The 15,102-nt window shown below is 40.2% G+C and overlaps 4 protein-coding genes and 1 long non-coding RNA gene across 10 annotated transcripts in view; 3 read left to right on the forward strand and 2 right to left on the reverse strand.

Annotated features, from left to right (window-relative positions):
* Window positions 1–201: 201 nt before the first annotated feature.
* On the reverse strand, window positions 202–2,129 carry LOC105392477 (DNA-directed RNA polymerase III subunit RPC9). 2 transcript variants are annotated; one of them, XM_038118010.2, is made up of 4 exons: window positions 1,939–2,129; window positions 1,371–1,491; window positions 1,043–1,195; window positions 202–487 (listed from the first exon to the last, which is right to left on the reverse strand). In XM_038118010.2, the coding sequence occupies exons 1-4, from the start codon at window positions 1,944–1,946 to the stop codon at window positions 404–406; spliced, it is 366 nt and encodes a 121-aa protein (XP_037973938.1). In that variant the 5' UTR covers window positions 1,947–2,129; the 3' UTR covers window positions 202–403. The 2 variants fall into 2 exon arrangements, with proteins under 2 accessions (XP_037973938.1, XP_048479542.1); XM_048623585.1 differs by lacking the exon at window positions 1,939–2,129 and adding an exon at window positions 1,780–1,883.
* A 336-nt stretch (window positions 2,130–2,465) lies between these two features.
* Window positions 2,466–3,558, forward strand: LOC125489059. The gene is made up of 2 exons (XR_007266706.1): window positions 2,466–2,848; window positions 3,160–3,558. It is a non-coding gene; the product is annotated as an uncharacterized LOC125489059 (long non-coding RNA).
* Window positions 3,559–3,851: 293 nt separating this feature from the next.
* LOC105392479 (glutamine synthetase 1, mitochondrial) lies at window positions 3,852–5,366 on the forward strand. The gene has a single exon (XM_011564105.3). It carries the CDS (start codon window positions 3,991–3,993, stop codon window positions 5,224–5,226), a length of 1,236 nt encoding a protein of 411 aa, XP_011562407.3. The 5' UTR covers window positions 3,852–3,990; the 3' UTR covers window positions 5,227–5,366.
* An 826-nt stretch (window positions 5,367–6,192) lies between these two features.
* On the forward strand, window positions 6,193–8,175 carry LOC105392489 (plasminogen activator inhibitor 1 RNA-binding protein). Its single transcript, XM_038118093.2, has one exon. The coding sequence runs from the start codon at window positions 6,362–6,364 to the stop codon at window positions 7,574–7,576; it is 1,215 nt and encodes a 404-aa protein (XP_037974021.2). The 5' UTR covers window positions 6,193–6,361; the 3' UTR covers window positions 7,577–8,175.
* A 173-nt stretch (window positions 8,176–8,348) lies between these two features.
* Window positions 8,349–15,102, reverse strand: part of LOC105392491 (E3 ubiquitin-protein ligase HECW2) — a 95,872-nt gene continuing 89,118 nt past the window's right edge. For all 5 annotated transcript variants that reach the window (XM_048623644.1, XM_048623643.1, XM_048623645.1 and 2 more), the window contains 5 exons: window positions 14,892–15,020; window positions 12,553–12,718; window positions 11,614–11,826; window positions 10,479–10,645; window positions 8,349–9,624 (listed from right to left, as the gene is read on the reverse strand). In XM_048623644.1, coding sequence (XP_048479601.1) covers window positions 9,366–9,624; window positions 10,479–10,645; window positions 11,614–11,826; window positions 12,553–12,718; window positions 14,892–15,020 — 934 coding nt within the window. In that variant the 3' untranslated portion in view covers window positions 8,349–9,365. The remainder of the gene's footprint in view (window positions 9,625–10,478; window positions 10,646–11,613; window positions 11,827–12,552; window positions 12,719–14,891; window positions 15,021–15,102) is intronic.

Raw genomic sequence — 15,102 nt, forward strand, 5'->3', positions numbered from 1 at the left:
TATAAAACATGGATCGCATTTTATGATAATATATTTTATGGTACCAGTTGTTTATGAGGAATAAGATAAAAATATACTTAATGTGTTGTTGGTATTGGTGTATACTATACCTAATGAGAAATAATGCTTCCGAATATAAAAACCATCGCAAATTATGATGAACTAGCCCATTATCTTTGAACTGTCCCCACATGGCCATGCATCTACCTCTAAAATGGCTAGTATTTAATAGCAGTTGTATGAAGCGCTACAATCCACATGGACTTACTTTATATATTTAAATTAAATTATACCTGGGTGGGTGACTATAGGATAATTATGTATGATGAAATCCACACAATAGATGTGCTGTGTACTTAGATAATTATTACTTACTTAAATATAACTACATAAATCTAAATATTTATTCAGGCAGACATTCCTTCATGATCTCTATGATTCTTTTAACTTCATCTTCAGTGAGTCTCTCTTCACTTTCTTCCACCATCTGTGAAAAAAGAGTATAATGCACAATATAAAATATTTCATTTTTGTAGAAGGCATTATAAAAAGTTATCTCAAATACCTACAAGCCAATAATAAAGGGTGCCTGACAGAAGGAGGGCACCTTACCAAGTCAAGTCTCACAACACAACTGCTCATAATATCTGATATACCTCATTTACATTCAGCCCCTGCCGCTACCCCTCCTGCTGCCAGCAATAATTCCCTAAATATTGCTGCAGCAGGATCGAAAGGAGTGTGTGTTTACATACTGCCCTACCAATCACTTTGCTTTCAAGTTTCGGCAGTGGCAGACGTCGAAATACAAGTGAATACTGAGCATCAGAGCAGAATGTAAACACGCACTGCTACTCGCGCCACCGGTCATTAGACATCCGCACAAAAAACCGCCATTCAGGGGAGTGCCGGGCAGCACGAGTGGCAATAGCAGCAGCATGAGGAGTATCACGTTTACACACTGTCCTGCCCACATAATATATGTACATACCTACTGATTGCATGTTTGCAAAATAATAATAATAAAAAATTGTTGTAATACCAATTGAATATCCAGTTCAGTTCGAGGGGGACTGTTGATCATCATCAACTTCTCAACTTTGGTCAACTTGAATGCCTTGAGGGCCTCCAAACACTTCTGAATTCCTGCGGCACTCTGGTTCTTGCACTCCGTCTCTTGCAGATACCTGACAGTCTGGAATAAAATTATTAAGTAATTCTTAATGTTTGTTGAATTGTAAAGTACCTGGGCAAACTCTAAGTAAAAATGTTTGAATGAATAAATAGGTGGTTTGTGAGTTTAAAAAAGTAAAATAATGTATATCAACTAGTGTAGCTTAATTGAAAAAGTAAATTATTTCACTACATACCTCATAGGTAACTGTTGCCAGAGATCCCTCTCTTTTGTGCTTTTTCTGGGTATTGTCTTTGAGTTGTTGCAATATCTGCATGACTTCAAAGTTGCACAAAAATGCAGAGTTCGCTTTGACTCTAAAAGAAGAAAAAATACAAAATTAATGATTTAGCCTGATGAAACTGGGGTGAATGGATGTCCAGCCAGATTAATGCTATGGCTGACTGCTCAGTTTGTGTTGTACAGGTTGGGCACCCTACACAGCCTGAAATTGGCCTTTTTGTAGAGTTCACGCGAGAAATATTTTAAGTAATTCAATTCAATTTTGGTTGAATGGCTCTTTGCCGTGTGTGACTAACACGACTAACTGGGCATTTAAGTATCAGCAGATATGAGGAATAGTTAGTGGTTGGTGTCAACAGTACTTGTACAAGTTCAATATTTCAACTTTAATTTTAGCTGTCCACCGGCAATATTGAGATAATGTCATAAATAGTTCTAATGAAACTCAGTGATCGTGAATAATACTACGCATGGGCCATAAATTATTGCGAAAAAATTATCTGTATTTTTACTTTACTTACGTTTCCATTCTTGAAATCTCGCTAAATAAATTACTTGTTGGAAATTAACATGATTATCTAGTATGATTTATTTAATACTATCTTCGCTTAATAATTCGTTTCCGTTTAGTTTTAAATTTTAGGTTATCTTACATTTGAATTGGAGGTTATGTTATTAAAAAAAATTAAAAAAGATCCACTGCACATGCACAGCTGTCAAATTAAACTGTCATTAGATAAGATGGTCTGTGGCAAGGAGGAGCGAAGTGAACCGTTAATTCTTATTCTAAGGGTCTATTAGGTACGACCACACGACGTAGAAAATAAAGGATGTTTCCCACCGGCAGGTGCGGCAAGGCGAGAAGAGTATTAATATGAATAGAAAACTCTATTCATTTGCGCTTCCATCTCTCGTGCGTAACTCACGCCCTTTCTCTCGTGCAGAAAATACCAATAACATTTCGAGCTTGATGAACCACTTCTCGTACTAATTATGCTCTTTGGCCACTAATGAACATAAGTACTTCTCTCGAGAAAGTGGCCAGTCTGGCGAAAGACAGTCTGGAGAAAAATAAGTATGGAACGCGTACGAAAAATAATGGCGAGCACCGCTCACAGAGTACTTTTTACGCTATCATAGACATTCTTTGGCTTTTGTCATCTGTCAGTGTCAGTCAGTCAATCGTTTAGTTTGAAAAAATAATTTTAAATCATAAATAAATTAAGATTTAACAGTTATTTATATATTATTATTACTGTGGATAAGTGCAGTGTTTGTGTGGAGGTACCTAACTATTAGTGTTGCTTGATATTATTGATAATAATTATGTTTTATAAAACTTGTGAAATATGTGGTTTAAGAGCCGCTAGCCGGTCGTATAGATGGCCAAAAGAGAATTTTCATGGCCAAATTTCCACTGGATGAGGAAAGGTAAGCTACAATTAAAGGCTAAAGCATAGGATTTAGATGATTTATATGTATAAAAAAGTTAAAGTCTAATAAAATAACTGGAGGGTCAGCACAACCAACAATAGTGCATGAATGTTTTTTTATCGATATCGATATTTTTATTTATCATTAGTACGCACAGCTCATCAATCAGAACAACTTTTGTCTACTAGTTTTGGAAATTAGCGAAAATCAAATTCGGATCTCTATACAAAAATTACCAGTGACTTTTATTATACCTACTTAAATAATATTTAATTGTTTAATAATAATTATAAAAATGTTGTTTGCAGATGTAAACAGTGGGTTAAGATGACCGGTAAGGAGGATCTGGTTTATGTGCCTATTGAAAAGCTACATCAACTTAAACGAATTTGTGGCAATCATTTTCTACCACAACATTTTAAGAACACAATTGAAAAAAAAAAAACAATTCCATGTGTGGGACTTACTGCAGACACTTTATTTTATAATAAATAAATATAATTATATTTTTCCACTTTTATTTTATTTCAGCATTATATCATAGCACTTACGTCAACGGAAAATCTCGAGTTTATTTTATGGATTATATTTTTGTGTTCAAATAGGAACATAACATAACGTTGAACCGAGACTTAACGTTGGTGTCATTGTGTAACACTGAAATCCTATTGTGTAAAACTGAAATTAAAGTAATACATACACTCGCACTTTTTTTTTTACTAGTTATCGATAAAAAATATCCATAAGAAGCACATCACTATTTCAGCGGGGCTATGTTGGCAGTTTTGTACGTCATAATTTTTGTTTTGTTGGTACCCTCTGTTAGTACGCGTGAATAAAAAAAAATAATACAAGTACTTTTTTCTTTTTTTTCCCTTGCACTCCCATCTCTTAAAACGTAGTGTTCTTTTCTCTATGAAAGTGGCCACGAGCCACGAGACGAGGCGCGAGGCTATGAATGAGAGTATAAAATAAAAAGCTATCTTTGGAAGGCGAATGTCATCAAAAATATGGCATCTTGATAAACAATCCATATTTTGCATTTGACTTATAACTATAATTATATTATTATACATTATATTACATCCTTTTGATGTCCTTTTGGGTTCATGTCTAATTTATAATATTATTTTTAAAAAATGTATAATTTTCGTTATTGCACGAGTATTTTACAAAATCTGTCAAGGCTGAGTATTTTTACAAAAAGAACTATGCTTAAACATTCCATTAACCATATAATGAACAAGAAAGTAATTGATAGGTATAACCGACTTTGTTTACCGGATGATAAAATTATGGCCACATACTGCTGGATCGACGGATCTGGAATAAATATGAGGTGCAAGGATCGCATACTTAGGAAGGCCCCTACTGACGTTAAAAGTTGTCCGAAATGGGCTTTTGATGGCAGTTCAACGGGACAAGCTGAGACAGGTGACTCGGATACAGTATTATCACCTGTTGCCCTTTACAAGGACCCCTTCCGCATGGAGCCACATATTCTAGTTTTGTGTGAAGTATTTCAAGGCAGCGATGGAAAACCCGCAAAAACTAATTTCAGGACATTTTGCAACGACTTATGTGAAACTCATAAGGATGAAGATCCATGGTTTGGCTTAGAACAAGAGTATACAATGATGGATGTTGATGGTTGGAACCTAGGTTGGCCGAAGGGTGGCGGATTTCCCGCTGTGAAATATGAATTCTCATACTGTGGTATTGGAGCAAAATATGTAGCAGGCAGAGATATTGTTGAAGCCCATGCACGGGCATGTCTGTATGCTGGTCTGGACTTTGAAGGAACAAATGCAGAGGTAATGCATGGAGGTTGGGAATGGCAAATCGGCACATCAGTTGGCATAAAAGCACCAGACGATCTTTGGATGTCACGATTTATTATGAATAGAGTTGCTGAAGATTATGGAGTTATGATTACTTATCATCCAAAACCAGCAGGTCACCTTCACCCAGGAATGGGTATGCATCACAACTTCAGTTGCAAAAAGACGCGGTCCGATGGTGGATTTGATTTTATAAAAGAGTGTATAAAAAAATTAGAAAAAAATCACATGAAACATATGAAAAATTATGGAAACGATGAAAATGCAAATAGGATGCGGCTCTCAGGAAAATTTGAAACGGCACCATTTGAGGAATTTTCATGGGGGGTTGCTAGCAGAAAAGCTTCAATCCGACTACAGCGCAACGTAGAGAAGAATGGTAAGGGTTTTTTCGAAGATCGCCGACCCGCTGCAGATTGTGATCCCTACTTGGTATGTGGCCTTTTGATGGAGACTTGCCTGGGCCCGGCCAAAAAGGGGGGTGATTCAGCATGTGCCCCCCCTCCTAAATGTGATAAAATTAAAAAGTGCTAGGCTGGTAGTACATAAATACTCTACATAGCATTTGGTACTTAATAATTTATGAGATGTATTTTGATTGAATTAAATATTTATGATATTTATATAAAAATAAAGAAGGGTATAATGTACTTTACATTATTGTTGTGACGTTATAACCGGCTTCTATCTATTCTTTGTGCGGTGTACTGCCTGCACCTGGCTCATCGTCATTCGAATGGATCCTTTGTGTCGATGCCCCTTCAAGGTCTGAACTGACTTTCTAAAACTAGGTATTTTTCCCACCAAGCCGATCTATTATGGGCCGATGGTTTCTCGTATCTGGATATGCAGGCTTTCTTCAAGATGTTTTCCTTCACCGTAAGAGCACTTAGTTAAATACTGACTGGAGCTAGAAGGGTCACCATGGTCAAAGGTTTGCCAGTTAGTTTAGCGTTAGTCACTGACTGTGCCTGAGTGTGTCCATCATTCGCGATCATGACACCGTTATCAACAACATAATAAATAGCAATTAGCAGTCTTAAGGCGCCGGGCTGTGTCGGCGGGTCGGCGGGTTTGGTGTGTAGACTCCTTTAGCAGTAACAAAAAGTAACAATACAAACTTACAGTGAAACTATAAAGTCCTGAAATTAAATGAGAGCGCAGCTATCTTTCATGTAGCAACCCTAAATAGCGAAACAAAACTGACTTTAATACTTGAAATTTTGCCTGTGACTACCTACCCTATTTCTGTATTTAAAAACAACTTACCATCCACAAAAAAGCTCATTATTCAAGCTAGAAGGTGTTAATATGAAGGCTAATAGTGAAACGTATGTATGACCTCACAAAAAATTTGGTAACTATTGACAGAAAAGTGAAAAGGAACCTTTATTTTTACCCACCGCGGCCGTTAATATTCTGAGTTTTGCACTGTCTCAGAAAATAATCTGTGAATGAATCATAGACAATATTACAAATTTTTCATTCAGTAAAAAACAATCTGCGCCATTTTAGTTCTCTATTCCTTTCGTCATATGGCGTGCTAGTGTGTTCGTCCGCCATATTAAATGAAATCAATAAAATAAGACAAAATGTCGCCTTACTAAGTGCGTGAAAATAATCCATCAACATCCAGTTTGTGTGTGATTAAAACATAAAGAGGATCACAATGGAGAACTCCTACGGTGTGGGGATTGATAACAGATATGCTCTTTTCTTGGATGATGAGACCGATCCTCTTGATGCTTTAAAAGCGCGAGAGCAAGCGAAGGAGCTCAAAAAGAAGACCAAAGAAGCCGAGAAAGAGAACAAAGGCAAACCCGAGACGAAGCCGAAGGGTCCTAGTGTCACCGCCCGAAAGGGAATCAAGGAAACCCAGAATGTGAAGTCTCAAGAGAACAAGAGCGGCGATCAACAAAAAAGCAAAGGTCCTCCTCGACCTAATGCAGCTGAACGCAATCCTGAACGTCCCCCGCCGAGACGACGTGAAGACAGACCGCCGCAGAACGGTGGCGTCGAGAAGGAAGGCGGAGCTCGTCCCCCGCGGCGTGAGTTCAGTGATCGCGACCGAAGGCCTAACTTCGAGCGCCGCAATGTGAGCGACAACCCCGAGGGAGGCGAGCGTCGCGGACCTCGTGTGCCGCGCGAGCCGCGTGAGCCCCGCGAGAACCGGGACCGCGACCGCGACGGACCGCGCGCCCCGCGCCCCTACGACAACCGAGGCAAGCGTGAGTACGACAGGAGGTCCGGCTCCGACAAGACCGGCGTCAAGCCCGTCGACAAGCGCGAGGGAGGCGGCCCTCACAACTGGGGAACTATCAAGGACGACATGATCGACGAGCTGAACAAAACCGGGTCCGACGGTGACGTAGCCGACACCACGGCCGTGGACGCGGCGGCGGCGGGTGACGGGCAGCAGGCCGAGGCGCCGGCCGTGCCGGCCGAGGAGGAGCCGCGGGAGCTCACGCTGGACGAGTACAAGGCGCTCCGCAACGCCCAGCGCACGGCGCCGCAGTGGAACCTGCGCAAGGCCGGCGAGGGCGAGGACCTGAGCCAGTGGAAGAACCTGGTGGTGCTCGAGAAGAAGAAGGAGGCGGAGAAGGTGGAGGAGGAGGAAGAGGAAGACGAGGAGTACGACATCACCGCCGACTACCCGCAGCGCGTGGGCCGGCAGAAGCGCGTGCTGGGCATCGAGTTCACGTTCAGCGACAACGCTCGGCGTGGAGGCACCGGCGGGCGCGGCGGACGCGGCCGCGGGCGTGGGGGTCGGCCGCGCGGCCCGCCCCGCGACGAAGCGCCTCCAGAGGAGCGCCCAGCGCCGCGAGTGAGCCAGCCTGCTCCGCCTAAGGTTGATGACAGCAAGGATTTCCCCTCTCTCGGCTAGAAACACATGTGAGCCCTTGCTCTTCTCCCCTTTCGAAAGTATGATAGAATACAAATTAAATATGTATGTACCGTTATTTTTGAAGTAAATATACAAAATATTTACATACATGTGTATTATATTACATTGAATTGTAGTGAGTTTTGAAGTTGACAATCTCCGTGACGACCTTGGTTCACAGTAGATATTTGAGCTGTGAGTCGGTATCATTAGTATCGCTGGCGATATGAGAGAAGGGGGAGGATAACTTATAGTTTTACTTTTGCATACACTATTTTAGCTACATTAATGCCGTTCCGAACTTAATAACAGTAGCTTCTATCATCATTGTAATCACATCTGCTTATGGTTTTAATTTTGAATTAAGGTTTTAATCTTACAGAATGTGACATGATGAACACTCAGTCACAAGTTAGTGTAGCGTTTGTGAGAATAACCCTTGTCGCATTTTATATCATGAGTTTGTGTTGACAAATAATGCAGACTTTGGGAACTGTAAATAGTTATATATGTTTAAAAGTTAAGGTCTTAAAAATAACAAGGTTGATTTTTGTTGTTACACGAACTTCTTGAAAAATAAAACATTTTGTATGTGTGAATTCTGTATTATTGGGAAAATATGACCTGACCTTTCTTTTAGAGTATGCAACTTCATTTACCTGACTGCTTATCAGTGACTTATCATCATTCTAGTGAGCTAGCCCTTCCTCCCCCTGTTATAGCAGTGATCACTTGATTTTAATCATGGATCAAAATAAAATTAAACAAAGGATTTTGTAAGTAATATTGTATATTGACACATTTTCACTTCACACGATAACAATTTACTAAAAATTTACATAGTAAAACAATACACAAAGTTATTAAATATTAAACATAGCAATATTAATACTTGAAAATAAAATACCAAAGTGCAAAGAGCTAAGCACTGAATAAATAGGTAGGTAGTAGTTTGGCTATCATTTTAAATAAATTTCAACAAACTATGTAGGCTTTTTCTTTGTACAGGGAATAAGAAGTGACAAATATATTAAAATTAAATATACTTTACTGCAATCTAACTTATCAAATATTTACAAATAATTCCAGAAAGCAGGCCAGATCTTTCATCAGTTCTTGACATGATTTGACTAGTGATGCCATTAGTGAAACTGCACAGATTTAAAGCCAAGTAAAATTACTTATTATGGAGTTCAAGCCTAAGTTCTTGTTTGATAAGAGATAAGCTTTGTCAAAAGTTGAAAGGTTTTAGTAAATATAATAATTATAATAAAGAGTTGAAGCGTAACCTAATACGGACTCAAGGTTCCGTTCACAGCCACAATACACTTCACTTAAAACTAAAAGCGTTACTGTTATAAATAAGTTATTAACTCAATTGAGAAGTGGCTTTTCTAGACACAACTACTTATACATATTATATTACAATAACCTACACATAACATAATCTTTGTATGTTGACTAAGTTCTCTAATAAGTAACATTGACATATTTACACAGGGGATACCCTTTCATAACTAGGTAAGCAAAGATCTAGACAACTAAGCATTAATAGAAATGTTAGTTTCTTTATCTTACTTTACTCTAACTATAAGGCATTCTGAACTGATTTACAATTTAATATTCAAATATCTCAGCTGAACACAGACTTGCCTATTCCGGTTCTTGGCTTGCTTATGGTAATACTATGGTCTACTGCGAGTTTTTGGAGAAATAAATTAATGCAAAAACAGCGGATCAATAGCTTGTAACAGTTGTGTCAATAGGCGAGGACTTCCGTGTCGAAACTCTACTCGATGCCGAAAGTGTTGGTTTCCTCGACGGCTAGCAATAGCTTCTCGTGCAGCAGCTGCGGCGTGGGGTAGGGCGGCAGGTCGAGGCGGTTGAAGCAGGTGTGCGCGCGCGGCAGGGACTCGATGCGGCCCCAGCGCTCGATGCAGAAGCGCCGCGGGCCCGTGGAGCCCCGCAGAGCGGAGAAACCCTCGTAGGGGATGGACGAGGTGCCCGTCACAAACTGCACCAGGCGCAACCGCTGCTCGTTCGTGAATCTGTGGAAAAAACTTAAGTAAGTATTGGCAGAAAAGTTGGTACTTAAGTAAGCAATATGAAGTCTTGTTAAAATGTTATAATCAGTAGGCCGAAAACGTGTCGCAGATTTTTATTTCCTCAACATTTTATCGGCTTATCAAGGCCGGTATCGAGTTCAAGGCTAATGGAAACTTGCGGATCTCAGCGGGACCACGTGGTCGGTACCGTGCCGGGTAACTGGTTTTTAGTGTGGGTCAATCAATTTAGGTTATGTTATGTTTGTCTCGTTAATTTTTAAAATTTTAAAAGTTATCTATAAACTAGTTACTTATAACTAAATCTACTTATTAGGTAGTTAGTTCTGTAGCACTTTGTATTTGATGAGGCTATCATTTTAACGTTATACGTATAAGGTACATGGAGCGGTGGTTAACATTGTTTCAGAATGTAGCTGATAAGTAGTAACTTGATCACGGAAACTGAGGTTACCGGTCCGATAGCTATAATTAGCACAAAGCTAAAGATAAGCAGGTTATATTATATGCATTGGTAGGTACAGTACCTAAATATTATATTGTAACTTTTAAATAGGTAACCAAATAAAAGAAACATACGTGCATTAGAATTAATAGGTCTTGCGAGTCAGTTCAATTCGTTGCAGTAAAGCTGGGGTGCACAAAAGGAGCCTCCTCGAGTGACCTGTTTCTCATAACTCTCATCCTGGGAAGACAGACACTCTGCACCCAGGTTGGCATAAGCTATTAAAACATGCCATTGTATACATAGAAGCCCGCTTGTTTTAGCGGCTGCCTAGTGCGCGGGATCCCTAACCCTAGTCCAGCATATACAAAAACAAACGACTGCAGCTGCATACCTGTCAATAGCCTGCCAGAACCACACCACGACGGGGTGCGCGTCGTGGTAGCCGCCGCGGTACTCGGTGTTGGCGCGCCAGTCGGCCACGTCCAGCTCGGGCGCGCCCGCTATCACCAGCTCCAGCTCGCGCGCGTCGAACGCCGCTACGAGGCGGGGGTCCACCACCTGGGGGATAGATGGTGTGTTATAAGTGTGTTTGGTTGGTGATGAGTAGTTCGGGGCAATAAGCGAATAATTTTCGTGGTGATTTTTATTTTCATTTTTAAATGATTTTCTTATTTTTTTTTTATTTTTTTTGTGGCTTTTATCGCAATGATTTCAAAAGGAAGGATACGCCCTTCAGAACATTTTGCTCAAATCTTCTTCATACAAGCAAAATAACTGCCATCTGTCATAATTTGTTGGAACTATGTCAGAGACGAGCTACTTATCCTGACGACGCAACCTTGTACGTGCGTTCATATTTTACCGTCACCGGACAGTAGGTACATAATAATATGATGAGTGAGTTGCATGCGGACGTCCGTACAAGGTTACATCGTGCGGCCATTGTAGACTTTGGTAGTAAAATAATTATCGCTTTAAAATGTGTTTATTTATTAATTAAGGATGATACGATATTCCATATTCCTTTTTGACCTTCGTATCATAGTTTTTGTAGCCTTTCACAAAAAATAGGCATATTTATCACAAGAAACAAAGACTCTTCTCTCCGTCACAGACAACTGTCGACTGAGGACCGTTGGCCCTAAAATGTCTATTTTAGGGCCAACGCGCGGGTGCCATTTTCTTGAGTGGTTTGGCCTGTCCTTACGCAGTAATATATATGTCAATGTTTTATCGCCAATAAATTTAAAATATGGTTCAGCTACTCAAATACAGATGGCGCTGAATATAGTTTTACTCGGCACCACAGTATCTGTGAGTAAAAATACAATACCAATTTGTTCAATGCTAACTGGCAGAGAATGCCAGCATTAAGTTCGCCTTCATCACGACCCAACACGTCCCCACTGCTGGGGCACGGGTCTCCTTCCAGATCGCTTACGATAACTAAGGCGATTTTGAAGCGTCCGTCGTCGAGCGGGCCTGACTACGGACGCTTCAAAATCGTCTTAGTACAGCCAACCCACCTCATGGAACCCTCGCACCAGCCACTCGGTCTGGCCGGCCACGCCGCGCTCCACGCGCCAGCGCACCACGCGCTCCAGGTACTCCTTCTTGTTGCGCTCCGTGACCGCCACGTCGCGCCCGCCCGGCTTCAGCTCGCGCTCTGCTACTCGCCCGTCGGCGAGGCGCTCGGACACCGCGAAGGTCAGTTCGAGGGTTGATACGCAGCGCGCTGACTGGAAGTTGGGAAGGTTTGGTGTTGGTTAGATGTAAGGCAACAATGAGAAAGGTAAAGTTTTGGTCAACGACAAAAAAAGAAAAAGGACTGTGGCTGGTTGATCCATCGCTCCATGCAGAGCCCGTAGCATAAATTTTCATCGTGAACGTGAAGTAAAATTCATCGAGTAATTTTGTATGAAAATATGAACAGCGCCCCAGGCGGTCGGTAGCAGAACTAAAATTTTCATACTAGATGGATTATACTTCACGATTGCGTTTGAAAATTTATGCTACGGGATTAGTAAACATTTATAATAGACTATATTTTAGATAGTCAAAGATATCTATTAGCGTCGGAAATCGTAATACGTAGCCCAGTAACATAGTCTGTCCAAAGATAGAGGGCGTTCTTCAACCACACCATCAGTAGACTAACTCTTAACACTAGAATTTATACTTACATCCTCCAGTGCAGGGCGTAGTCTCAATAAGGCTCGGTAGAGGGCACCCGTGAACCCTGTCATTACACTACCTCTAACACCAGGGTTTAACAAACTGACTCTATTATGCGAATGTATAGTTTTTTACCTGTAGCCACCGCAACGAAGCTGCGAACTGCGCATCCAGCGTGTCCACATCCTCCAGCGCAGGGGGTAGTCTCAACAAGGCTCGGTAGAGGGCACGCGTGAACCACAAAATCACTAGACTAACTCACTAACACTGGACTGTATAACTATAGTTACCTGTAGCCACCGCAACGAAGCTGCAAACTGCGCATCCAGCGCATCCACATCCTCCAAGGCGGGGGGTAGTCTCAACAACGCTCGGTAGAGGGCGCGCGTGAACCACGCCTCCAGCAGGTAGCCGTGAACTAGAGCCAGGCCCAGCACTCGCCCGGAGAAGCGGAACCTGAGGGTAGATGGTGTGTTAGTAGAACCCAAAGGTGGAAGGATAAACAAATGAAGCTCGATTCTGCTTTTTGAGTTCTCCCTTGTAACTAGAGGGTTGCAGAAAGGTTTTAATGGTAGGTTTCAAAACGGCTTAAAGGACGTGGGCGTTGGAAATAATTTTTTTTACCTAAGCATTAGGAACTTTTATTGCCATAGGGATAAAAATGGGGTTACCTGGGAATTTACTTATAAACATTCATTGTAGTCACTCTTTATCGCAAAAAAATAAGTACATACTTTACTTATAAAAAGCTGTATTTGAGCAAATATTTGTTATAAAAAAACCAACATCATTCGTAAGAGCATCCAAAAAAATCTATAGGTACCTTCCTACCTAAATTATAATATCGAGTTACCAAATAATACAATATGGAGTTACGGTACAATGCATCCTCTGGTCCGTAGGAACATTTTTTGCGTGTTATTTGACGACAAAAGATACCTCTACATACTGTTAATGCGTAGTTTTCTGTTCAAAATATTTTGAAACTTAATCTTTTACTGACGTTATCGATGTTATTTTCTTAATGTTAGGAAAATTATAGGTTTGGATCTTATCGATGACATCCACCCACCAAGAATAGTATAATTACAATGTGTATAAACAATCTCATATGGGTGAGCTATGTAATTTGGCTCTAATAACCACCCTTTACAGGGTGGCCTCCAGCCTATTTATTAGATGGGTAGAGAATGGAAATGTCTGGTTTTCAATCCATGAATGGAATGTAACTATTTATTGACAGTAAAATCGATGGTGTGGTTCTGGTTTAAATAACTGACCTTCTAGTTATAGTTTTAGACTCAATTACACGCTGTCTGATCTAAATAGGACACGGTAGGTATATACATTACAAGGTCCTGACTACTCCTGACAAAATGAAAGTTAAAAAATATGTATGCAGTAATACATAGGTTCGTTATACAGGTATCATGTTTAATAATGTACCGTTACCATTGTATAACTAAACAATGCCGAATAATGTTTTGGCTAATCAAGCGCTAAAACGTGCACTAATTTGGGAATGAATTTGCATAATAATTCACCGATTTCCGTTTTAGTTTAGTAAAATATATTCAAATTACAATTGAAATAGCCCAATGAACTTTGTCATGCTAAAATTTTATAGTTTATCCTCAATATGATAAAGTTACTTTGAATGCGTTGCTGGTAACAATGTATGAGTTAACTATTTAGTAGATACCTATATAGATGCAATTTAAGTATATTTATTTATGATCCAAATAAGTATGATATTATTAGAACAACGTAATTACTTTGATATTTACTGCCTTCTTATTACTAATAATAAAAAAAAGTCGTTTATTACAAGCGGAGCCAGATATCCTAGACCAAACACGTAGCTAAGCGTCTAAATAACCGTAGACAAATTATGGATCCCATTACACTGTCACTATAAAGTTGTCCAGTCCCCTTACTGACAAGTTGTGATGCGGATTTCAGTAACAAATAAGGAAATTAAATATCTGTAATCAACGATGAACTAATCATAGATAAGTGATATAATAGACGGTTGTTAGCCAACGCTATTATAAGAATATTACTTATAGAACAATGTTACGAGTTTAATTTTATGCAATTCCTACTGCATACATACTTAGGGCTTGATGATAAGTGTTTTTTATTATTGTTATGTCATCCGAGTTTCAAAGGAAAACTCTGGGAGGTTTTGTGTTTACCTATCTCGCGACAAGCATCATACACTAACCGATTCCAACTGTCTCTTTATCGCTGGTCTGATCACAGCGCAATGTTTAACGCATCAAGAATCTCGAGATAGAGTTGGGGAACCTGCCAAATTTATGTATTTTCTTTCTTCCAAAGTTCTATACTGCTGAAGCCTCTACACGGGGTCGTTATCGACATCGATAAACTCATTGAATGCTCGTAACAGCGATATATAGCAAATCGCGATGTAGTAGTGACGTTTATCTACGTAGACAACGGACCCGTCTAGCGGCAGCTGGAGTATAAAGTTGTTGCAAAAAGGAAAAAATAAGTCAAAATAAATCAAAATGTCAAAATAGGCTTAGATATAACATGCTGTACACTTGTGTTTCGGCTAAGTGTACCCTTTTAGCAACACCCTGTAGATTAGCACAAGACTCACCACTCGTGGTGGTTGTCGACGAAGGCGGACATGGGGCTGACGTGCACGGTGTACGTGTCGTTGGCCGAGTACTCGAACAGCCCGTAGTACGGGTTGAACAGCTCCCGGGACAGCAGGAAGAAGAACTCTCTGGAATGGTACAAACATAGTTTGGGTCAGACTTAAATATTCAATTCTAATGGTATTTTTTTTATCGACGTTAAAAAAAGGA

Source organism: Plutella xylostella, chromosome 10 (assembly GCF_932276165.1).
Source record: "Plutella xylostella chromosome 10, ilPluXylo3.1, whole genome shotgun sequence".
Classification (NCBI taxonomy): Eukaryota; Metazoa; Arthropoda; class Insecta; order Lepidoptera; family Plutellidae; genus Plutella; species Plutella xylostella.

Coding starts and splice junctions, on each gene's coding strand:
- LOC105392477 (XM_048623585.1), bottom strand. CDS start 1,844: ATGACATTATCTCAATATTGCCGGTGGACAGCTAAAATTAAAGTTGAA. Junction 1,196..1,370: donor TGGCAACAGTTACCTATGAG/GTATGTAGTGAA, acceptor ATTTTATTCCAG/ACTGTCAGGTATCTGCAAGA. Junction 488..1,042: donor CTGAACTGGATATTCAATTG/GTATTACAACAA, acceptor CTTTTTTCACAG/ATGGTGGAAGAAAGTGAAGA.
- LOC105392489 (XM_038118093.2), top strand. CDS start 6,362: ATGGAGAACTCCTACGGTGTGGGGATTGATAACAGATATGCTCTTTTC.
- LOC105392479 (XM_011564105.3), top strand. CDS start 3,991: ATGTATAATTTTCGTTATTGCACGAGTATTTTACAAAATCTGTCAAGG.